Here is a 24,773-nt window from a genome sequence, read left to right as displayed (position 1 = left end):
AAGAGCAGTTTGGTTGGACCTAATCATGACAATGAAACCTTTTGGCACCTGGGCCCCAAGAAGGGGCTGCTATCAAGTTACTAGTGAGGGAGCCTCTGTGCCGTGAACAGGATAATATGTTGCAAAGCTAGAGTATCAGTTTTGTGGATTTTAAACTAGTGTAAGGGGACACTTAATTTTGATTACCAGTTGATTGATTTCAGAGGTGACTTGGTTCCCAAGGTTGCCATTAGCCTGTATGATGTGAGAATCAGAATTTGTCAGGTTTCCAGTAGGGATATGTCTGAGGCTCAGCGACCAGCTGCACGTGACTGCCGGCCTACAGGGTCCCAGGTGCCAGCCTGAGCAGCTGGGGAATGAAAGTCCCTGCCCTTCTGTGGAGAGGTTTCGTTATATACAATGTAATCAGAACTGTACAAGGGTAGGCATAGGACGTCATACACAAAGGAAAATCTCCAGTTTTTACTGATGTCATTAGCCAAGGAGCGGGGAGGCTGCCGGTTTGCCACTGGCCCCTGACTGGCTGCCCCAAGGCCCCCGCGCTCTGTCTGGAAGAGGTGCGGGTGCCGGGCCCTGTCCGTGGTCGCCTTCTTGCCTTGCGCGTTGCCCTGGGCTGCAGGGGTGATGTGTGTGGTGACAGGCTCTGCCCTGCACAGGGAAGCCAGGAAGCCACGGGGCAGCAAAATGCACCATTTTAGGGCTAACTTTTTAATAATTCTTTCCAGTAGTCCTACCTCTGGATAGCGTAGTTAGAAGACTGAAAAGTGAATCATTATCAAAGCTGTCTACTTTTAAGTGACTTTGAATGGATTGGTTGGTTTGTAAATTTCTTTTACTGCTAACCATTTTTTTTATTTATAAAGTGATGAATTTTAAGTAACTTGTCCTCATGTTTGCTGAATTTTAACAATTTCCATTAACAGCAAAAAAACAAAACTGTTTTTAACTGTGGGTTCAGATACCAACTCTTGGCATGTGCACCTTTAAACATAGGTTCTCCTTTTGAAGGTATAAATTTAAAAGATACACTTTAAATTTTTAGTTATGTAAATGCATAAAGTAATTTTATATAAAGTATGTAAATACACGGTGCGTTTCCAGATCTCACTGAGGTACCAAGTAGCATGACTGGGGCGCACATTATTTTAAATAAAAAATTTAAAGAATCAAGTGAACATGAAACCCTTCACTGCCCCTGCTGTCTCACACCAGCTTAGTGGTCACTCGCTACCCGTGGCGTGGCGGACGGTAAATGCTTGCTTGTAGGCTGTTTGGTGTCGACTTCATGCACACACCGTCTCAACCCACCTTCTGCAGCCTGCGTTTAGAACCAATGGAACAATGTCCTACCTTTGCACGTTGGGGTGGGAAAACCAGAAAATAGTCACTTTGTAATTAAATCTAGTGAGTAAAAATAGAAATGAAATCTTCTAAAATGATACTGTTGGTCTTTTTATATAAGAAACTCCTTAAATATGTAAGATTTTCTGCCAGAGTTCTTTCCCACGACCTGCCTGTCCTGGAACAGTGGTTCTCGAGAATCACAGTGCACGAAGGCCTTCTGGGCGGCCTTCACGGCCTGACCTGGAGAGACGTGCAGGAACGGGAGATGGCCCATGTCCTGGGGGCTCTCAAAGGCAGGCCGGGTTTCTGTTCCAGACCCTGCGGGTGACTCCGGAAGAGGCCAGGCGCTGCCTTCACTGTTGCCACCTCCTTCCGAATGCACGTTTTCCTGAATTTCACAAGTAATTACTTTACGAACCCAAAAAGCTGTCGCTTGCAATGCCCGTCTTCTTGCCCACTGTCTGATAACCAGTCGGGGTGCCCCGTATGGAGGTGGGCACGCCAGCTCTCTCGCTACCCGGTGGCTCCAGACGTGAGGCTCCCGGCACACAGCTCCGCGCGCTCGGCCCGGCTCCGCGGGGGCCTCGGGTGCGGTGCCGGTGGTCTGCGGCCTGGGATCTGGGGTGTGGAGGAGCCGGGCGGGGCCGAGCCCTCCTGCAGGCCGGAGGCAAGCATGGGGCCCAGCAGACCGGCGCGAGATTGACTGGCCCCTTTCTGGATGCTGTGAGTGTGTGTTCTCTTTGTTTTGCAGAACCGTGGGTACCGATGGATGTGGCCGAGAGCCCTGACCGGGACCCTCGCTCTCCAGAGGACGAAGAAGAGGAGCAGCAGGGGCTCTCGGACGATGACATCCTGAGGGAAAGTGGGTCTGAGCAGGATCTGGATGGAGCTGGGGGGAGGGCTTCCGACGCGGAGGACGAGGAGAACGTCGCCCCGGGACTGAGCCAGGAGGAAGAGGAGAGCCGCTCCGACGAGGAGGACCGGGACTCTGAGGCTCCGGAGCTGAGCGGGGGCCCGGCCAGCCCCCCGCGGGCCGAGGGGGACCGGGGGGAGGAAGACCGCACCAGCGACCTGAGGGACGAGGCCTCGTCGGTCACCAGGGACCTGGACGAGCACGAGTTAGACTACGATGAGGAGGTCCCCGAGGAGCCTGCCCCCGCCACGCACGAGGACGACACCGAGAAGGCCGGGCCTGAGGATGACGAGGAGAGGGGAGAAGGGGCTCCCGGGGAGGACGGGAAGGCGGGCGTCCACGGCGTGGAGGACAGGGAGCCCATGGAGGCCGCCAAGGAGAAAAGAAAAGAGGATGACGACGGAGAGATCGACGACGGAGAGATCGACGTGAGTATGCCCAGCGGAGCCGGCAGCGACCCCGGAGGAGGGGGACAGGAGGCGTGTGCTGGGAGCCATCGCCGTGGTGATGAGGGAGCGCCGAAATCAGGGGATGTGGGCTACAGTCAGAAAACTGTCTTCCATTCGGTAGCTGGCAGAAGTCCTGTGGACCCTCACTCATCTGGTGCTGTTGGTTGGATTGCGTTAAAGTTCTAGATTTTTTTTTTTTAAACAAGCAGTAATTTTCTGCCTTTTTCTTTGCTGTCTGTAAGTAACATTTGAGTTAGTATTCAACTAGAACCATTGTGGATTTCAGTTCCTGTTAGGTTCTTTTATTTATATGTATAAATTTATTTATTTTGGCTGTACTGGGTCTTAGTTGCTGCACGTGGGCTTTCTCTGGTTGCGGCGAGCGGGGACTATTCTTGTTGCAGTGCACGGGCTTCTCATTCCCTGGCTCTCTTGTTGCGGAGCATGGGCTCTAGGTGTGCGGGCTCAGTAGTTGCGGCAAGTGGCCGTGCATGGGCTTCTTATTGTGGTGGCTTCTCTTGCTGTGGAGCACGGGCTCTAGGCCTGTGGGCTTCAGTAGTTGTGGCACGTGGGCTCAGTAGTTGTGGCTCACGGGCTCCAGAGCGCAGGCTCAGTAGTTGTGGTGCGTGGGCTTAGTTGCTCCGCGACATGTGGGATCTTCCCAGACCAGGGATCGAACCCGTGTCCCCTGCATTGGCAGATGGATTCTTAACCACTGCGCCACCAGGGAGGTCCCCTGTTAGGTTCTTGAGCCTGAAAAAACTTCCTTCCAGCTTCCTCTATTACTTTAGGCATTTTTATCTTTGCCCTTCTTCTCTGCTGAGGGTCACATCTAGGCCAGGCTTCTTTGGGAGTGTCCCTAAAAAGACCCTCAGGACTGGATAAAATGGGGTTGTGTGTCAGAACGCTTTGGCTTTTGACCAAGCCATCACATTGTTATAACTTATTTAAATTAATCTGGCCTTCAGATTAAGGACAAGGTACCCAGTAATAATCATCTTAGTTGTGCGCAGGTTGGGTTTTTATGACAGATGATTCTGTTGAAAGAATTTCTGTCACGATCTTTTAAGAAGTTGAGTGTGTGGGGGGAAGAGCCCGAAGTCCTGCTGAGAAATGCTTTTACTAAAAGGGGTTGAGAGGGGGACGGAGCAGACTGACGAGATCTGGGGCTTCTAATATCCCGCAAAGGAGATTCTGCTCACTGGAGAGTCGCTGTGGCGAGAGGTGTGAGGAGTGCCTCGGAACCGCTCTGGGTTGCCGAGAGAGGAGGGGCTGGTCAAGTGCATAACCCCGGCTCGCCCGAAGTGCCAGGCTCCTGCGACAGCTGGTATGGACGCTGCGTCGCAAAGACCGTGCTTCTCAAACTCTGGTTCACGAGAGCAGAACTTTGTGGGGCGTTCCGAGATCGTGTATGTAGTTACAAGCTTAGAATTTTAGATCTTTTATCTTCTCACAACTAAGTGTAGGAGATGGTCTCCTAAATTAGCAGCCGTTACTTATTAATACTGTACTCATTTAAAAGGGTAGTGTCGGGACATTATCTATGAACGCTCTTAGGTTTCGCCAGCTATGCTTCCCTTCCCATCTGGAAAGTTCACCTTGACCACAGGGTTACCAGAGGAGAAGGAGATGCCATGAGACTCCAGTTAATCAGTTTGGACGACATTTTGGGCAGAAGATGAAATCATTGGTTGAGGTTGCCCGTGAGTTTGGTTTTTCAGTTTACAAAGAGAAAAGCCACGTCTGCATCCTGCCACCAAGGATTGAGGGGCTCCTGATGACTGGGGTGCTGTGGCCGGCGTTCTGGGCAGTCTGTTTCCCATTAAGAAAGGACCAGTTGCAAGCTCTTCTTGCTTCAACTGTTGAATAAGCTGTACGGGAAAATTCATCTACCTTCCTGCCTTTCCATGGTCATATGTGGACAGGTAGGTGTCTCCCTGCAGGTCCCGGGGGGCCTTGCCGTCATCGCACCCCCGGGCTTTCCTGCCGCACTTAGATGTGGCGGCGTGGGACATTGGGTTGACTGAGCTGGCCCGGGAAAGCACCCATCGTCTGGAGGTTTGCCGGTTTCCCCCAGAAACAGCAGGTGAACTAGAGATCCAGTTTGACTTTCTTGCCCACTTGATCCTAGATGGCTGCTTGGTTTGCCTTGTGCCTGCCTGGCACCTCTCGCAAGGGCCTCACAGCCCTACTGGACCCGCAGGCTGCTGGGACCAGAGCACAGCTTCGTTCAGCCACGGGGTGGCACTGCCCTTCCCACACACAGCCCCACAGACCCTGCAGTGTGTCAGGCTCATTGTAACACGCTGGGGGTGTAACTGGGAAGGGCAGAGCCCATCACCCCCCAGGGATAGGCAGGCCTAGACGGGAGTGGGCACTATGAATGGAGACTTGGGCCCTCATGGGAGCGCACCTGCGTTCCAGGCTCCTCCCCATCCTTTAACCATTGGCTTCCTTCAATGTCTGCTCCCTTCTGCAGGCCCTGCCTCCTGCCCCCGACTCTGTTACACCTGGCTCGGTTGCCTCTGCTGGGCCTCCACAGTCTGAATTGACTGGGTCCTTAGTGTGTTTGTTTCTCTTGCTCTTCCGTGCCCACACCTCCAAGGACACAAGTTCCCTAAGTCTGGGACCTGCGTGGCTTTGCCCCTCTGTTCCCAGGACCTGGCACTTTGGAGGCAGCCAGTAACTGCCCTCTCAGCAGACGGGCGAACTCCAGCTGCTTTGGGGCACGTTGAAGTCGAGTGCCGTTGAGATGGGGGTGGCAGTGGGTGGAAGGTCTACACCGGAGAGCCATTCGCATAAAGAGGCAGTTCAGGCACTGCGTGTGGGTGACCAGCATCTGCACTAGCCGCTGTTGGAAGAACCCAGTGTAGACACACATTAGCTCGTATTGAAAAACTACTGCTGCTTCGCTTCTGCTCTCTCCATCCCAGTTCCCGTCCGTCCTTCGTCGTCAGAATCTCGGCTAGAGAGTTCGCCCCACGTTCCCGCAAGCACACACTCCTGTATCTTTCTCTCCCGAGATGGACAGGGAGCCAGAGGTGTGCACTTGGGTCCATGAGCAGCCTGCTTCTGACAGGACTTTGGCCTGGTCCCCTTCAGTTTAAATCCGTGCCAAGTAGCCTCTGGTCCAAGTGGAAAGTATCCATCCCGGGGGGCCTTTTCCCCATTGCTTTCAAGCACATTTTTGGTATCAGAAGTGAGCTACCTGGATGTTATTATGCAGAAGAAAAGGGCAGTTTGGCTCACACCTCAAAAGTGCGTTCACTGAGGCCCCTGAGCTTTTCCACGTCTGGCAGGGGTCTCGCAGCCCCGCTGACTCTTTGAAGAGGCTCACCGTTTCCAGGGCCCCTCCTGCACTTCGCTGCCCGTCTCCCCTCAGCCTCCAGGCCTGAATTGCTGGGAACGGCCAGCTGAGTGGAAGCGTCTCAAAGGCCCTGTGATTTATCCTCCTTTTAACTGAGAAGCACTCTTCTCTCCTGTTGGGGTACACTGTCCCTCTTTTTTCCCTTGTAGATTTTGGGTCACTGGGACAGGTGAATTGATTTGGGGGGAGTCACCCCCACCCTCCCCAGCTTTCCTGCTCTGTTAGTGGTTTCCTTGATAGTGACATCAGTTTGTACAATAAACCTTTGACATTCTTTTGTCTGAAGCACGTAGTTTATAACTCAGGCCTTGAATTACTTTTATATGTCTTGGTGTGCTGCCTTCAGATACAAAGGCCTTTCTGGAAGTGCCACGCCCTGCTGCAGTGGGGATGCGATTTTGCAAACAGGATCGTGGGCCCACTATTTACAGCACCCGGTTTATTTGTGGAGGGGGGCCGAGGGTCCCCGACAACCGACAGCTGAAGTGCGGGTGAGTTCGACTTCGTCAGCGGTCTCACCTGTGCAGGAAGCCACGCTTAGGACAGGCAGACAGAGCACGCGGCCGTGTGAGTCCTGCCTGGCTCACTCCCGCAGCCCTGCTGAGTTCTGCACACAGACCCCTTCCTTCGTGGCTCTGTGATTCACCTTGACAGACTCAGGGCCTTCCATCTTTGGTCCATCCTTTGCCTCCTCCGCTTATGGACTTGGTTCTCTTTTATATCTCTCTTGTCATCTGGTTGACAGAACTTCAGCCGCCTGGAGTGTGCCATCCCCTTGGGAAAGCGTGGCGTAGTTTGTTGCCTTCCTCCTTTCGTCAGTGACTGTCACACTGATAGGGTGCGCGCTCAGAGATGGGGCGGGGTGGGCGCGCCCCGAGTGGACGGGCCACATGACTCCTTGGGCCCAGCCACAGACAGATATACTTGGAGGCATTTTCTTTGCAGGCGGTCTTTTGTCTTTTCTCCTGTTCACATCTGCCTGCTCCTTTCGCGTCTGGACACACAGTATCTTCTGCCAAAGGGCTTCCAGGCAGGTGAGCCCTCGGGCTTAGGGATCTGGGACGTCCACAGCGCTGTCCCCTGGTGGGAGCCAGGGAAGCAGCCATGGCGGCCTGGCCGCAAGGGACTAAGTAAGGCCTGCCGCCTCCCTCGGGGCGGTTGAGGGGCCCGGGCCACCGTCCCTGCTCAGCAGAGCAGCCCAGAGCTCTGGGGTGGGAGAGCTCTCCTTCTGCTAGCTCACCTGGCCAGAGCCCGTGGAGGCCGTTTGTGGTTTTGTATTTACCCGCTGTGAGCTGGTCCCCTCACAGGAGGAAGACTGTCCGTCCCAGGCGCCGCTCCACCCACCCGATCGCCTTTCTGAGGCCAGAACATGACCTCTGGCCCCAAAGGGTGTGAATGCGGGATTATAGACCCGAATTGCTAGCCCACTTCACAGGTACAGAATTGAGGGTTCGGGGAGCCCCTGGTTGGCCCGGAGGGTGCCTGGGCCTCTGCTCCAGGGCACGTGCCGCATCTTGCTTCCTTACCTGCCGAGACTGCGGAGCTGATGGGTGGGAAATGACTTCTTTTTGTTATTTAGGTCATATATAGGCTTTGTGGTTTTGTTTTCATTTTAAGGAAAATAAAAACCTGCACAAAGGAGAAAGTGAAAGTCACCCATGCTCCCCTCACTCAACGTTTTGACGTGTCGCCTCTGAGGGATTTTTCTATCACGATGATACTCACGCCCCGGGTGGGAGCTCTGGGTGCTCGGAAGGTCAGTGGGGGAGAGCACGGCTGGGGCGGAGGGCCGTGTCCACGGTCATGGCGGCAGGTGTGATCCACGCTGCCCTGTGCCCCATGCCCTGTGCACACTCACCCCAAGGACACGCTGCCGTGGTTCTCCTAGATTTGTAAACTGTGGAGGGCCTGGTACTCACCCCCTGAGTGAGTTGTTGGTGCCGTTTTAGCTGTTTATACGCGCCAGTTTGCTTCTTGCTGGACCTCTGCTCTCTGCTGGCTCCGGGATCAGGGGCTGCCCGTCACAATTCCCACCTGACAGGTACAGCCACGACCTGACAGGACGGCTGTCCAGCCGCTGAGCGCTGGGAGTCTGGCTTCAGAGACCTCCTTCTTGAGCCATAATTGCGGGGAACTCTTCATAAGATTTAAGAACTCCTTTTGTTTGTCCAGCACTTGAAAGGCCATTGTACTAAGTGAGTGGTTAGTTGGCATTTGCGGGTGTTCGATTGCTGAGCGATTTGTGGATGTTTTCGTCTGCTTGGCGTCTGAGAAGCCGCAGAGGGCTCCCTCGTGGCTCGTGGTTCAGGTGAGCGCTCCCCGTCTGAGCGAGGGAGCTGGCTCCTCCTTGCTCTTGTGCATGTTGAGAGTGACATCTTTGCAGACACCTCTTTAACCCGATCTAGTGCACTGACTGAATCTTCATTTCTGAAAAGCAGTCACTCTGTACTCATCATTTCAACTCCTGTGCATTGATTTCCAAACGAAGCAGAAGATTTGAATGAGTTCTGACCTCTCAAGAGAGTTTTGTTTTTCTAATGAGAACAAACAGAACCTGCCTCACCTTAGATGTGAGCTCCTGTGTAATAGGTAATAGCACACTGCGCTTATGCCGGGAGGGAAGTAGTGAGAGGACAGCACGGCTGGGAGACCAGAAGGGCGGGGGCTTCTGCCAGATGGCATAAAATCAGCATATTTTCCTCAAGCTGAAATCATTTTCGGGGTCGGGAAAATGAGGAGGTGTTGTTCACAGGGTACAGGTTTTCAGTTATAAGATGAATAAATTCTCGGGACCTTTAAAAAAAAATCCTGGAATAACTTATTTAATTTTTCTCTCTAAAAGAGATTCTGTTGACTCTCTCTTTTAAGGGATATAACTCTGAGGCATCTGTTCTTTTTTGTTATAAAATGCCTTTTAATAACTTGGTATTTTTAAGGCAAAAATTTTACAAATATTTAAGCTTTAAAATAAGTCATCATAAATCTAGGGTTTGCCTTCAGTATTTCTTCATTCGGTAAATATCAATACTTGCTGTTTACTCTGAGCCTGACGCTGTGCTTGGAGCAGTGACCCGTGGTGAACAGAAAGCAGGGTCCGGTTGGGCAGCCACGACGGCTGGGACCCGTGCTCCAGGGGCAGGGGGCTGTGGAACCGGTTGTGAAGGGAGATGGGGGGCCCCGAGGAAGGGGACTCAAGCTGCGATCTGGACATGAGATGAGTTACATGCCGGGGAAGAGAGGCAAGAGTATGGTCAGGCCAGACTTGCAAAGGTCACGGCACTGTGGGGAGCATGTGGAAGGGTTCAGGAGTGTGGACACCCATCAGGAAGCAGTCCCCAGGCCAGGTGGGACTGGGCAGTAGTTTGGACGAGAGTGGCGCTGCAGGAGGTGGGGAGAGAAAGGTCCAGGTGACTCCCAGACCTCTGCCCTGCTTGTGATCCCTTGCTTTGACCACATGAGGGCGCTCTGGAATGGGCTGGGACCCGAGGGGCGGGGTGGGGGGCAGTGAGGAGCTCCATCTTGGACTTACCTACTTAACTATGTTAGCAGGGCGCTGGATACCCGCCCAAGCTGGAGGCGATTCCGGAGTGGGGTCTCAGGGGCACAGGTGGGGACTGAGGAGGGTGCAGAGCAGTGGTCCAAGTCGAGGCTGCTCTTTGGAATCCCTGGGGGAGAGACCCACCCGGGCTGTGGTCTTTAAACCCTCCTGCATTATTCTAAAGCCAAGGTTAGGATCTCTGGACCAAGAACCAGAAGAGAAGGGCCCAGGTCTAAGCTAAAGGTGGATACGCTCGCTGGCCTGAGTCGCCTAAATTCCCTCCTCCTTGTCCCCAGACTTTTAAATTAGAGAAAGTGTCTCATTTAAAGGGCATAAATTTTGTTTAAATGTAAAAAATCTTAAAAACCTGAAGTGTAGCCATTTCCTGCCCAGAATTGCTAATTAAGAGAAACATGATGACGCCCTGCTTTTCATCGTGCATCACGTGCTTCACAGAATGTTCTTTGTCTTGTGTGATGCTGCACTTTTGTGGGTGAAGCTTTGAGAGACCCCCATTGTGTGGATGAGCAGCCTAAGGTTTGGAAAATGTACGTGAACTTGGCCACATGAGGGGCCAGGACCTGAGTCTTGTGACAGTACCTTTTCTGGTTTAGTGAAGGCCATGCGTGGTGGTAGATGGCCCTCCTGCCTCTTCCCCTCATGAAGACAAGTCTCTCTTCAAGTCACGTTGTCCTCTGTTTCAGGATGATGACCTGGAGGAGGGTGAAGTGAAGGACCCCAGTGACAGGAAGGTGAGGCCTCGTCCCACCTGCCGATTCTTCATGAAAGGTAACTGTCTGAGTGAGGGGCCTTTGCGCGGCCCGCTTGTGTGGCCTCGGCTTTTCCTGGGACTGCGGTGGTGGTTCAGCCCTGGGCCTGTGCAGGGCAGTTCTCAGGGCTGGCAGTGACGGTCTGTGGCGGCAGTGGCAGTGCATCGATGTCAGCTGTGGGCCTTTCCTGGTCACTCTAATGCCTCTCTCGGAGGGGAGCCAGCCTGCTCGTTTCACCCTGGAATGCCAGGCCCACCTGCCTAGCACAGACCTGTATCTTCACTGTAGACAATATTAACTCTTTCTAAGTGGTCCTTCTTATAAGGCCAAATGCCCCAGCCACCATTTGTGACATTTTCCCACCTCTGTAAGGGGAGTTGCCACTTTCTGCAAGGTGTCTCAGAGGCATACCTTTCATTTGGAATGGACTTCTAAATAGAGAGGGTCGGCCTCTGAAGGCAGCAAGGCCCCTCCCTCCTGAAAAGTGGACGGAGTGAGTCCAGTAGCTGTGACAGTGGCAGTGTGACAAGGCTGGTGAGCAGTGGGCCCTCAAGCCCGGGAAGACATGTGTCACGGCACCGTCTGCTGTGCCTCTGTGATCGCACGTTTCCCTCGCATGGCAGGAAGGTGTTCTTCTCCTGCCCTGGGTTTTGTGCTGACCCTAGATGCCTCGCACAGTGACCCAGCCCACCCATGCAGCCTAACGTTCACAAGAGCTTCCTGTACTTCTTTTCCAGATGTTGTGACACCATTGTCCACTCCTCCTTCACCAATATCAAATTCCATACCATTCAGAGGCCAGGTTAAAGGTACAAAATATACCATATTCATCTCTTCAGTACCTCACAGTCCCCCTGCCCCGGAGGCCAGACTCCTTGCTCCTGGATCCAGAATACTGCTGTGAAGCCAGGGGAAGGGGGAGACGCTGAGGGCAGAGCGCGGCCATGACAAGGCCCACGGGAGCTGCGTGCTGCCTGCACGGGGGGTGGGGGCATGGGGGCGGTGGAGCCCCGTCCTACGAGTGGCCTCGAACAATCCTGTCCCTTGTCCCGAGGTGACCAAGGATGCGGGTGCACAGGAACAGTCGGGACCCCGGCCAGCGCGTGCTGGGGCCGTGTCCTCTTGGCCGTGCCAGTTCTGTGCTGCTGGTTTCTGCCGAGTGGGGGAGTCCGGCTCGTCTGAGTTAGACGGCCACGCGATGGCTCCGTGTGCACTGTGCCCGTGGCACGGGAGCGTGGCCGCCCTCGGGATGCAGATACGTGTGCAGTACCTTGTAGAGAGTAAATTGTTACAGGTCTTCAAAGACTTTGGTATTTTAAGTGTCATTATTTCAGAAAATTTAAACTTAAGACGAAGACTTCTTTTTCATAATGACGTCAGCCCATCTCTGGAATTTCTGGAGTAAAATGATGGAGACAAACACGCATGCATACACATATATGTACTGCAGTCATTTCCAGTTAGCACTGTCCACAAACCGTGTGGTTCAGAAATCTGGCCATCGGTCAAGACCAGCCGGAGGCCCCCATGGCAGCAAGGGCAGGAGGCAGCAGCATCCACTGTTGAGGCCACAGAGGCTCTGGTCCAGGTGCTTGGGGTCCCACTGCTGAAGTACTTCCCAGAATTTAGCCCCAGAAGCGCACCCACCATGAAGCGAAGTTGGTGGTGGTACTGCAGGTCAGCATCACCGGGAGGTGCCTGGACAGGCGAGGACAGGGTGCCCTCTCCCGGGACGTCGGGGGGGTCAGGTCACAGTAGGAGGGGAGGTGCCTCCAGGTCACACCGAGCGCCCAGTTGGGGTTTCGGGGAGTGAGACCAGTGGGTCAGGCATTTTGCAGTGGGAAAATCTGAAGCTAGTGGTAAGTGGCCTTTTTGGCAGTTTAATTGGGCCTGTTCCGTAGCTTGTTTCAGGAATGTATTTTTGTAATATTTAGTCACCTTTCCCCATACTGTTTGTTTATTCTACAGAATAATGCGATAGAGTACAGAAGGAGGGTGTTCTGGAATATATCCTGCTTTTTCTTAGTTATGAGAAGGTTTTGGATGTAAATGTTTTTGCTTACCTGCAGTTTGTAAGATTGGTGTTGAATTGAGATGAACGTGTTTCAGTTCTCTCCAGTAGCAAGAGAGTCACTTTAAAAATAAAATGAAGTTTTTCGTGTTTGGGGAGGATGTGGGGAAATGGAACCTCATATCCAGCTGGTGGGAACGTGAACCGGTGTGGCTGCCCTGGGCACAGCCTGCTCAGTGTGATGGGCGGAGCTGCTCTCTGAGCCGGCCACTGCCCTCCTGGTGTCTATCCAGGAGAAATGAAGGCGTAAGCCACGCAAAGACTCGTACTAGCAGCATAGACAAAACAGCTACGTGACTATGTGGAAACAACCCCAGTGTCCATCAGCTCGTGAACGGATAAACAAAATGTGGTCCATCCTGATACTACAACGCGGTTGAACCTTGAGGCCACTGCCAAGTAAAAGAAGTCGGTCACGAAAGGCCCCATATTGTACAGTTCCACTTACAGGAACTGTCCAGAGTGGGCAGAGCCATAGAGACTGAAAGTAGGTTAGTTATTGTCTAGGCCAGAGAGGGATGGGTAGCCCTTGAGTACAGGGTTTCCTTTTGGGGGATGGAATGTTCTAGAATTAGGTAGTGGCAATGGTTGCACAACTTTGTGAATGTACTAAAACCCACTGAATTGTGCAGTTTAAATGGGGGTATTTTATGATATGTAAATTATATCTTTGAAAATGCTTTTTAAAAAATGTTTGTCAGCTATATTTCTGTTGTTATTGTGATCTGCAGGTTTATTGTTAAATTGCCCAGATGGACACGTTGATATTTGTGACCATTGACAACAAAATGTACTTAGGAATACAAACTGAAACGTTTTAAAACACCAATACTTTGTTTATGGTGTATTTTTACCTGTCTTATATTTAGGTTGAGTCATCAGGACATGAAGTTCTATCCACAAAGGCATAAATAGCATTTTCTTTAAACAGTCTTCTGCTTTGGGTCTCTGATTACCTAGCCGTCAGTAGCACCCAGCCCGTTCTGTGGGCCAGGCCTCCTGTATCCTCTCCTTCCTGCTCTCTTTTCCTCTCCCTCCCTCTTTCTTTCCCTTTTTTAAATTGTGGTAAAATACACAATATAAAATGTACCATCTTAGCCGTTTTTAAGTGTACATTTCATTGGCATTCAGTACATTCACGTTGTGGCCATCACCACCATCCATCTTCAGAACTCCTTTCATCATGTAAAACTGAAACTGTCTCCATTAAACACTAGCTCGCCAGCCCTTGGCCTCTGCCTTCTCCCTTCTGTCTCTGTGAATTTGACTGCGCCGTGTGCCTAATGGAAGTACAGTCTCACAGGATCTGTCCATTTGTGCCCGGCGTATTTCACTCAGCACAGCGTCCTCGAGGGTAATCCAGGCTGTAGCAGGTGTCAGGATTTCCTTCCTTTTCAAGAGTGAATAACATTCTGCTGTGTGGATGAACCACAGTGTGCTTACCCAGCATCCATCAGTGGACATTTGGGTTGCTTCCATTTCTTAGCCATTATGAATGATGCTGCTGTGAACGTGGGTGTGCAAACATCTCTTTGACACCCTGCTTTCACATCTTTTCAGTATATACTTGGAAGTGGGATGGCTGGTCAGGTGGTAGTTGTGTTTTTAACATTTTGAAGAACCACTCTGCTGTTGTCCACATTGGCTGCATCGCTTTGCATCCCACCACTGAGCACAGGGTTCTGGTTCTTCTCGTCAACGCTTGTTTTCCGATTTTGTGATAGTATCATCGTGGGTGTGAGGTGGGGTTCTGATTTACGTTTCACCATGATTAGTGATGTGGAGCATGTTTTCATGTGCTTTTTGGTCATTTGTGTATCTTCTTTTGAGAAATGTTTACTGCCCTTTTTTTGTTGTTAATTTATTTTGGGCTGCGTTGGGTCTTCGTTGCTGCGCACTGGCTTTCTCTAGTTGCGGCGAGTGGGGGCTACTCTTCGTTGCAGTGCGCAGCCTTCTCATTGCGGTGGCTTCTCTTGTTGCGGGGCACGGGCTCTAGGCGCACGGGCTTCAATAGTTGTGGCTCGCGGGCTCAGTAGTTGTGGCTCGCGGGCTCCAGAGCGCAGACTCAGTAGTTGTAGTGCACGGGCTTAGTTGCCCCGCGGGATGTGGAATCTTCCCAGACCAGGGCTCGAACCCGTGTCCCCTGCATTGACAGGTGGATTCTTAACCACTGCAGCACCAGGGAAGTCCCTACTGCCCATTTTTTAATCCCTGCATCCTCTTGTGTTTAAAGCAGCAGGTCTCAAGGTGTGTTCTTGAGACCCAGGGCCGCCCTGAGGTCAGTGCTCTAATGACAGTGACACTGCGCCAGTCGGCAGGTGTCGCCCACTGTATGTGCACCGAGAAATGACATCCGGGGTAGAGCAGGAAGATTCATAGTTAAACTTTATTTTTGGGTCTAGGTCTTTTTTTAAATATATTTATTTATTTTATTTATTTATTTTTGGCTGTGTTGGGTCTTTATTGCTGCGCACAGGGTTTGTCTAGTTGCGGCGAGCGGGACTACTCTTCGTTGAGGTGCACTGGCTTCTTACTGCGGTGGCTTCTCTTGTTGCAGAGCACCGGCTCTAGGCACGCAGGCTTCAGTAGTTGTAGCACACAGGCTCAGTAGTTGTGGCTTGCGGGCTCTAGAGCGCAGGCTCAGTAGTTGTGGCACACGGGGCTTAGTTGCTCTGCAGCATGTAGGATCTTCCCGGACCAGGGATCGGACCCATGTCCCCTGCACTGGCAGGCGGATTCTCAACCACTGCGCCACCAGGGAAGCCGCCCCCTTTTTTTTTTTAATAACTTTATCGAAGTATAATTTAAATGCCATAAAATTTGCCTGTTTTAAATGTCCAGTGATTTTTATTAATTTACCAAGTTGTGCACCCAGCACCACAGTCCAGATGTAGAATATTTCCATCACCCCACCACGGCCCCTCAGTGTGTGTCTTTTCGAAACTACAAGTGCTCACGGAGCTCCTCTGCTGACACTGAGGCATGAGGGGCGCCTCCAGGGAGGGTGTGCCAGGTGTGGCTGTGAGCCCAGACGGCCAAGTCTCCTCCAGGACACCCAAGAGACCAGGACAGTGACTGTGCTAATGGTAAGGTTCAGGCTCTCAAGTGAAAATCAGAATTTTGGAGAACTTGACGGCTTCGCAGGGTTTGCTGACTTTTCCAGGTGACCGTCATGTGATGTCACAAAAGCATACCTGGGTAGAAAGCCATTCACAGTTCAAGGTGGACTGGTGGACCTCCGCCCAGGAGTCGGAGAAGTTCAGTGATAGGACTGCAGCTCGCTGTAACAGAGCCTCAGAGGACACACAGTGTCTGGAGAGGTTGTCATGGGTGTCCCCGGGCCGGCTGCACCTCCTTCTCTGAAGCCACCCAGCACAGCAGATGGGGTGCAGAGCACAGTTGTCTGTGAGAACCCAGCTGTCTTTCATTCTCATGTCCAATTAAAGAGATTTGCAAAAAGGAAAATAATGCTACTCCTATCGCTACGTATTCTCAAAACGTTTTCATAAAACTTTTATGTTCACAACTATTGTTAACATAAAATTACATACATTATATTTTATGTCTTTAAATTTTCTGTTTTAATTTCCAATATAAATATATCAATTAATATAATCAGTTATTAGATATCGATAAATCTAATCATTACAAAGGCTCTTTGGGGGTCCTGAGACCAAAAAGTTACAAGAACCACTGGCCTGTGTTGTTCACAGAGAAGCAGCGCAGAAATTATTTTAATTCTTTCAGCTACCATAATGACTGTATTCCTTAAGAAGTTAAAATATCTCAGAATACTGCTCAGTATGACCGTAATTGTCTGTCACCGTTCTCTGTGAAATAGGAAAGTACTTGAGTTTTTTGTGTTCTTTCATTAAAAGTTTGTATGCGACAGTTCATTGGATTTTATGCCTGTTAGAATAAGCGTTTCTAGATCTTGGGTTGGTCTTTAAGATTTAATTATTTGATTTTTATATATTCTGCCTTCCTTTTAGGAAGTAATTTTTAAAAACCATGAAGCACTTTAAACTTCTTCATTTTATTTCGACAATCTCTATATTTGTTACTTATTCTGAGTTGTTCAGACTAACAGGAAATGGGACCAAGGAATACTTAAGTAAGACCACTATGTCTTATTTAGAAATAAGAAAGTCTTTGTTTAAAATTCTAGTGTGAAGCAAGCATTTTGTATGGGAACTAGAGAGAGAGTAAAATTGTTTCCACTGTCGCAGTGGGACGCATTGCAGATGTGGTGACATGCGGCTTAGAATGCCATCTGGAGGCGCCACGCTGACGCCGGTCAGACCAGCATTCAGAATTTTAAGGTCTGTAGTGTTTCTGGACCCACCGGCAGCCACGCTCGCACATGTGCCCGCAGAAACAGGCACTTCCTGCTCCCCTCGCACCATGAGCGAGCTGGGCTCCTTGGGCTGCTGTGTGTGGTGTGTTTTCCTTTCCTGTCGTCTCTGTGTTCCGGTCCTTGGTTTCTGCTGAGACTCAGGTAGGCTTTCTCTGTGGATGTGTCTGTTTCACTGGTAGAGTTTGGGTTTGTTACTTTTGAGCTTGCAGGTTCCTTTTTTGTAGGTATATTTATTGTGTAGTGAAGAAGAGCAGGGCTCAACACAGAGCGTATCATACAAGCAGGAAAAAAATGGGGGTGGATATACTGATTGACTGATCGATCGATCCCCACAAATGGACCACTGCCTTTGGTGCAGGGCCCTGGAGATGGGGGAACATCACTGAGTACCTTTCTGAGCACTTGGATGCCTTTGCTGACCTGCATGCCCGTGCCTCACCGCGCCCCGCACCATACTGCCACGCTGCATCCTTTTTTTGTTTTTTGGCCGTGCCACAAGGCTTGCAGGATCTTAGTTCCCGGACCAGGGATTGAACCCGAGCCCCGGCAGTGAGAGCGCCGAGTCCTTAACCACTGGACCACCAGGGAACTCCCAGATCCTTTCTCCTTGTTCCCTTTGGGCTCATATCCCTGTCCACGCAGAGTCCTTACAGAATAGTAAGACTCTTTAGTCATCCAGTCACAATTGCAATCCACATAAATTTTGTGTTTGTGAAGTTTCATTTAGAAGCAGAAGACTATACAATTTTTAAACCAGTAGATCTATTTTTGCTTCCATTTCCTGGAGAATTTTTTTTTCCAAACAAATTGCTTTTTAAAATTATGAAAGTTGGGCTTCCCCGGTGGCGCAGTGGTTGAGAGTCCGCCTGCCGATGCAGGGGACACGGGTTCGTGCCCCGGTCTGGGAAGATCCCACATGCCGCGGAGTGGCTGGGCCCGTGAGCCATGGCCGCTGAGCCTGTGCGTCTGGAGCCTGTGCTCCGCAACGGGTGAGGCCACAACAGTGAGAGGCCCGTGTACCGCAAAAAAAAAAAAAAAAAATTATGAAAGTAATATGTGCTGACAGAGTCAAAACTAACAGTTTGGGGTGTATCCTTCCAGGCTTTTTTCTGCACAATTAAAAATTCACTTTCCAAAAGGCTGGTGGGATTACACTATTCTTGCTGCTCTTCCTGCCTGCACGTGTGGGACATCTGTCCTTGCCCATGTGTAGACTGCCCACACTTCTTCCTGGAGTAGTCTCCTCCTTCTCTTTGGAGGCCAGGGGCCCAGACACATTCAGTGTGGACCTTAGCACTCTGGGAGCGGGGGCCCGGGGGTGGGCGTCTCGGGGGCGATGCCCCTGCCCTTGCCTCTCGCCCTCCTCTCTCAGCTCTGCTCATCCACCTGCGCCTCCTCGCTCCCCTGCCAGCATGACGAACGAACGAGCTCTTTTTGTCAGTGGGCTCAGGGGTGATGTTTTTGTTTTGTTTTGAAAATTTTTTAAATGCAAAAAGAACAGAGAATCACAAATACTCATTTATCTGCTACCCACATATTTATTTTAGATTTTAAAAAATTATAGAAATGCTGTGGTTTACATTGTTAATACTTTTCTGTGCTTACAGTTTTCTACAATGAGCTTTTGTTACTTTTTAACTACATAAGCAGTGTGGACTATGCCATGAGTTTATAAGAGTCAAGCGTTGAAGAAGTATATGATGTTTTGGAATTCTTTATTTAGAGATATGACTGCATAGTCTTTTTTCTTTGAAACTCTCTGAGTCTCTGGGATTTTGAACCCCCTGTAGTATATATGTCCCAGGCTCTGACTTATATGTGATCTCTCAAACACTATTAGAAATTAAAAAGTTAGTTGGTTATTTTTGCATTCTCAGAGAAGCAATTTTTTTAAGCATACTTTATTTCATATTTAATTTGGAGCATTGTATTATTAAGTTGGTTTTAATATAAGTTTAAATATTCATAATGTTTAAAAGGTAAAATTTAGTGTTTCTTTAAATACCAAGTGATTATTTCTCTTTAATTTACATGATACAAGAAAAAACGTATTTTGTTGACAGAAACATTCAAATGGAATATCATGTTTAGAAGTGAATATACATTAAAAGATGACTTACAGTTTAACTCATGCTAACCAATTGAAAATGTTTTTAAAACCACTTAGATATTGTATGCCATATTTATTTCTTAAGCCTATATACATATTACCTATTCAAAAAATTAAATTTTAAAAAAGTGATTCACTCACTAATTGATTTGAAAATGTAGACTTCTTGCCTCCCGTGCTGGAAAGTCAAGTGGTTTTCTTGAATAATCTTGGTGTTCTGTTGCTGAATAATGCTAAAAGTTGACCTTCTTAATTCTTTGTTATAAAGTATAAACACCCAATTTATCACTGCTGTCTATGTGTTTTCTCTCTAACGCATTTTTTTTTCCCTCACTGACAAACTATTTATTGAATTTTGTCATCAGTGTGGGATGTCTCTTGTCGTATCTTAGAATCCTAGGATTCAGGGAGGTGGTGAAGTGGCAGTGGTGAATTTGGGAATCTGGTCTCCCAAAAGTACCTGCCGCTCTACCCCTGATTCCGCAGTGGCTGCCAGGCGGATCACCCCTCCGCTGGAGCCATCCCGCTCCATGGCCAAAGCGAGAGCATTGGCAGTGAATTGCAGACGTTCTTCCTTGGTCATGCCCTCCCGGTAGGTAGCATCGACATAGCCATAGATATAGGAACTCCCGGAGCCCCCGATGGCAAAGGACTGTCTTACCATCATACCCCCCATGGGTACCGAATACACCTGCCCCCCTTCTTGGGGGTCCCAGCCCGCAATGATGATTCCTGCCATCAGGTCTTCTCGGTATCGGTAACACATCTCCTTAAAGAGGCTGGCTGCCGTGTGTACCAGCGGAGGCTCATTCAGCTCGATGCTGTGGAAACCAAGCTGATAAGTGGCTGCGTCAGCTACTGCCTGGGTATCAGCTGCTGAGCCTGAGCGGCAGCAAAAAATACGGTCGTGAATAGGGGTCAGCTCGTCAGTCACTCGATTGGCGATGCACGACCCAGCGGTTGCTCTGGAGTCGGCTCCTAGAACCACGCCCCCTTCAAATTGCACGGCCATGCTAGTGGTCCCTGTTGAGACTTCTCGGTTTTCCCAGTCGGGGGTAATGGCCTCAGGCCCCCAGGCTGGTGCTGGCCGTGCTCTCTAACGCATTTTTTTAAGTACCAGAAATAGCCTGAAGTGGTTTGGTAGGAGAAATGCAAATGTGCAGAGCTGGTAAAGACCACCCTGGCATGAACGTGCAGAATTCTGATCATTTTCGTGCTTCTGCTTGATTTCTGTTTCAGTACGGACAGACTTTTGAGTCAGAATAACGACCCTGTCGGTGCACCTGCAGGTTCCCCAGGGCGCGTGTGTCCTGAGCAGCAAACCCCAAGGCAGGGCCATCCCAATCATCAGGGCGCTCTCGGGCTTCTCTGTTTCAGGGGAAATGAAGTGTTCCTATGGTGACTGTGGGACAGGGGCCCTGCGGGAGCCCTTTAGAAGGTGCCGCTCGCAGGACAGTCCCAGACCTTCCAGGCCTGCCTGCTGTGGCCTCATGGGGTGGCCGCGACCGCGCTCGGCCCGCTGCCTGGCTGCCTGGCCCAGCACCGGGGGAGCAGGGGGAAGCTGACCTGGGCGCTTGGGCCGGGCGCCCCTTCTGACCTGGCTTTTATTTCCGTAGGGAACTGTACCTGGGGCATGAACTGCAGGTTCATACACCCTGGAGTCAACGACAAGGGCAACTACTCCCTCATCACCAAAGCCGAACCTTTCCCGCCCAACGGTGCCCCGCCTCTCGGACCTCACCCTCTGATGCCTGCCAACCCGTGGGTGCGTGAACACCTCTTTCATTGCTAGCAAATCACACCTAAGCTCTGTGACCCTCTGACTCAAAACACGCTAATACGCCTTGTATGGCAGGCGTTTCCGCCTTCTAGCTGCTCTGGTGTCTCCAGGTAGAGTTCCCCCAGGCTCAGGGCAGCTGGGTTGGGCGGAGGGAGGCTTGGAGGAGAGAGCAGGCAGTAGCCGGCTGGTGTTCTACTTGGTGTTTTTGCTCCCCCGTTTCTGTATAGATTTTAAAGTTTGCTTGCTCTCTTAACTTTTCCCTTCTCATTTTTTAACAGGGTGGGCCAGTAGTTGATGAAATTTTGCCTCCACCCCCTCCAGAGCCCCCTACAGAGAGTGCTTGGGAACGAGGACTCCGGCATGCAAAGGAGGTAATGGAATCAGCAGAAAACCCGAGAAGAAAACTAGTGGCGGTCCTTGCGCACAACTAGCATTTCTGTCTCTCCGAGGCCTGCTAGGGCATGACCGAGCCCAGGCGGCCAGGGAGGCCCCACCAGGAACACGGCCCACGGTCTTCCTGGGGCTTGCAGTGCATCGAGCCGTGCCTGAGCCAGGGCTGCAGCCCCCGGCCCCTTGGCAGCACTCCCCAGAGAGTTAGTGCTCCCGCTGCGGCCTCTGCGTCTGGAGAAGCCGTCCTGTCCCTGGAGAAGCGGTGCTATGCCGGCCTCCCCTCTCCCCCCGCACTCTAGGCCGCACCCGGCCCGGGTGCCCGGGCTTACCCTTCTTGGCTCTGGGGCTGCCTTCCCTTCAGGGCGATGGCAGACTGAAGCAAAGCTGTCCCTGCCCTCGGCACACGCTCCCCGCCCCCAGCCCTGACGCACTCCCGGTGCCTCTCCTGTCTGGAGCGCACCTACCTGCCTCCCCACTGAGGGCACGTCTGGAGCCCCCTGGTTCAGTGCCAGTACTGGGAACAGGGAGTCACCACTCTGTCACCTCTTCCCAGACCTGGGTGAGCTCTTGAGTGCAGGGTTCACTGTGTCTGCAGGGACGGGGCACTCCCGTTCCCCAGAAGGGTGCGTGGGGTCCCGTGTCCACCCCCAGCGCGGAGCTTAGGCATGTCCCCAATGAGTGCTCGGTCGTGCTCTCCTGCCACTCCAGCCCAGGCTTCCGGGGTCAGTCGGGACAGGATCCCCTTTGTTTTCCTAACAGTAACTGGTGTTGGCTTCTCTCTTCTTAAAATGGTAGGTTTTAAAAAAAGCAACTATTCGAAAAGAACAAGAGCCTGACTTTGAAGAGAAGAGGTTTACGGTGACCATTGGTGAAGATGAACGGGAGTTTGACAAAGAAAACGAAGTTTTCCGAGATTGGAACTATCGGATCACGAGAGATGTCAGAGACACAGCGTAAGGAACGGCTCTGCCTCTCCCTTTCCTGTTGAGAGAGAATTTGGTGTCCCCAGCTGCGTGGGGCTTGGACTCTGGACAGCGGCAGTGCCGAGGTGACCCAGGGCGCGCTGGGGCCTGTCCACCCGCCAGCCTGAGGATGGCCTCCCCAGGAGCGTTTCAGGCAGTTTGCAGCTGACTTTCCTTGTTGTTTTGCTTCTGGGGAGGACGTGCTTTAGCTCCGTGGCTCGGAGAGGTTTTACAGCTGCTCCTAAAGCCCCTGGGGCCCCGTGAATGTCCTCCCCACTTTTCCCCAAGTTCCCCAGGAACCAGGAAAAGCTGTGAAATTTGTCACTAAAATCCGGGAGTATGGCAGGTTTCTTCATTGTTTCCTCCAGGCATTTTATCACTGGTCTTTTTTTTTTTTTTTTGGCGGTACGCGGGCCTCTCACTGTTGCGGCCTCTCCCGTTGCGGAGCACAGGCTCCGGACGCTCAGGCTCAGTGGCCTTGGCTCACGGGCCCAGCCGCTCCGCGGCATGTGGGATCTTCCCAGACTGGGGCACGAACCCACGTCCCCTGCATCGGCAGGCGGACTCTCAACCACTGCACCACCAGGGAAGCCCTATCACTGGTCTTTTAAAACAAATTGCAGAAGTACATGCGGTTGAAACACCTGTCAGCTCTTGAGGAGCTGTGTAGCGTCCCAGGTGCAGCCCTCGGCTCCCAGCACGTCTGCTCCGGGGCAGGTGCCGCTTTGTCGCGCTCACCTCTCAGGACCGAGCGGGCCAGGCCTCTCCTGAGCAGTCCGGCCCAGCATCGTCTTACCTCACAGTGACGCCGTGCATGGAGGTTTGCTGCTACAAAGCACAACCACCGATTTCTGAGCGAAACGACAGTCAGAGGCTGAGAAAGAGACCCTAGGGTTGGCTCTGCGTTTCCAAGATCACCAGTGCTTGCCTGAGCAGTGTGAGGCTGGGAGCGTCAGGAAGGCGTCTGGCTGTTGGGAATGAGAAACAGCTGTGTCACTTGGTAGAGCAGCCCGGGTCACCCCGCCAGCACCCCGCAAATGCTGGGGGAGAAATTTCCCAGAAAGCAGCCGCTGCAGGCCACACAGACGCAGCGTGGCCTGGTGGGGGCCTCGGACCTCTGCAAGCTCTGGGCATCTGTTTCCCCCAGCAGTTTACCCAACGGGAAGGGTCAGTCTGGAGCCAAGAAGTCCCTGGAACAGCCTCCAGGGCCATCTGCTGCCGGGTGTACACTTCCCTTCCCTGTGCCCCACCCAGGGTTTGAGTCAGGGACCCGTGCAGGTCCTCTGGGTCTGTGTGTGTGGGAGCTGGGGCCTCCTCTTGCGTCTTCCCAGGGCTTAGTCAGCTGTCCTGTCCTTGTGATTGAAGGCCCACCTTTATCACCCGCACAGGGGTCTGCTCCCAGACCTCCTGTTTTATTCAGCGGGTCTGTTTCTTCACGGGCCGGGCCATCTGTGATGTTGTGAGGTCGCGGAGGGTGTGTCTTTTTTTCCTTTTTTTCCTTTTCTATCATTTGGCCACGCCGTGCAGCACGCAGGATCTTAGTTCCCCTACCAGGGATGGAACCCGTGCCCCCTACAGTGGAAGCGCGGTGTCTTTAACAACTGTTCTGCCAGAGAAGTCCCTCGGAGGGTGTGTCTCTTTTTTTCCCATGGTTTCTTGGCTAGTCTTACCTGTTTCGGTGTCCGTGTGAACCTGAGGATCAGTTGTCTAGCTGCATAAAGAAATCCCATCAGCATTTTTACAGGGATTGCCCTAAATTTGTAAATTAACAAAGGGCTTTGTAAATTAACTGACTTCTTGGTGATGTTCAGTTGTCCTTTCCAAAGACAAAGGACGTGGTCTCATTTATTCACACGTGCTTTTGTGTCTTTCAAGAGTGCTAAAGTTTTCTGCAAATAGGTTCTGCACGTTTCTGATTAAATGAATTTTGTTCCTAAATATGTTTCCTTCTTTTTGCTAGGGTAAGAGGGGTTTTCTGTACCCTCTGTCTCCTGACTGGTTATTATCTTTGTACATAAGGGTGTTGGTTTCTGTATGTTAAGTTCTCTGCATCTGCCTTACTGGGCTCCTCTTGCCACTTGAATCGGCTTCACCGTCGTGTCTTGGCTTTTCGTGTACAGCATCATTTGATGTGCAGATTGAGGTGGTTCTGGGGTCTCCTTGTAGTCTGACCACGGCGGTGCCTGCAGCACACGGGTGGGCTGCCTGAGAGGCACTGGGCTTCCTCAGCCCGTCCGGATCTTAACGGGAATGCCTCCCTGTTCCCGATAAGTAAGGTGCTGGCTTTAGTTCTAAAGTGCATAAAAACATGTTATCACGTTAAGAAAGGATCACTTCCTATTTTCATTGAGAAAGGGGTACTGGATTTTTGTCACAAACGTTTTCATCATCTGTAGGTGTAATCCTGTGACTTTTCTCTGTAGGTCTGTGATTTTTTTTAGTATATTCATTTTCTAATATTGACTCAGCCTTGCAATGGTGGTGTGTTATTTTTTTTAATGTGGTGTCTGAATCTTTGCATATATCTTATGTAATGTTTTTGCATTAATATTCCTAAGTGATAAGCTTGACTTTTACTTGCTCTTTTTCCAGACTTGAGCCTTATGCAGACCCTTATTACGACTATGAGATAGAGCGGTTCTGGCGTGGCGGGCAGTACGAGAATTTCCGGGTGCAGTACACAGAAGCGGAGCCGTACCATAACTACCGGGTACGTGGGGCT

The 24,773-nt window shown here is 51.2% G+C and overlaps 1 protein-coding gene across 2 annotated transcripts in view; it reads left to right on the top strand.

The window, feature by feature from the left end:
* The window catches only part of ZC3H18 (zinc finger CCCH-type containing 18), a 51,212-nt gene that overhangs the window by 4,260 nt on the left and 22,179 nt on the right, over window positions 1–24,773 (top strand). Inside the window, exons 2-8 of one of the 2 annotated variants that reach the window (XM_012536856.3) lie at window positions 2,096–2,685; window positions 10,316–10,400; window positions 11,119–11,190; window positions 20,536–20,684; window positions 20,978–21,070; window positions 21,885–22,042; window positions 24,644–24,761. In XM_012536856.3, coding sequence (XP_012392310.1) covers window positions 2,110–2,685; window positions 10,316–10,400; window positions 11,119–11,190; window positions 20,536–20,684; window positions 20,978–21,070; window positions 21,885–22,042; window positions 24,644–24,761 — 1,251 coding nt within the window. In that variant the 5' untranslated portion in view covers window positions 2,096–2,109. The remainder of the gene's footprint in view (window positions 1–2,095; window positions 2,686–10,315; window positions 10,401–11,118; window positions 11,191–20,535; window positions 20,685–20,977; window positions 21,071–21,884; window positions 22,043–24,643; window positions 24,762–24,773) is intronic. The other variant, XM_004280067.4, reaches the window with a different exon arrangement.

This window comes from Orcinus orca, chromosome 20, assembly GCF_937001465.1.
Source record: "Orcinus orca chromosome 20, mOrcOrc1.1, whole genome shotgun sequence".
In the NCBI taxonomy this organism is placed as follows: Eukaryota; Metazoa; Chordata; class Mammalia; order Artiodactyla; family Delphinidae; genus Orcinus; species Orcinus orca.
The sequence above is the reverse complement of the archived record's forward strand: the minus strand, read 5'-3'. Positions and strand labels throughout refer to the sequence as shown.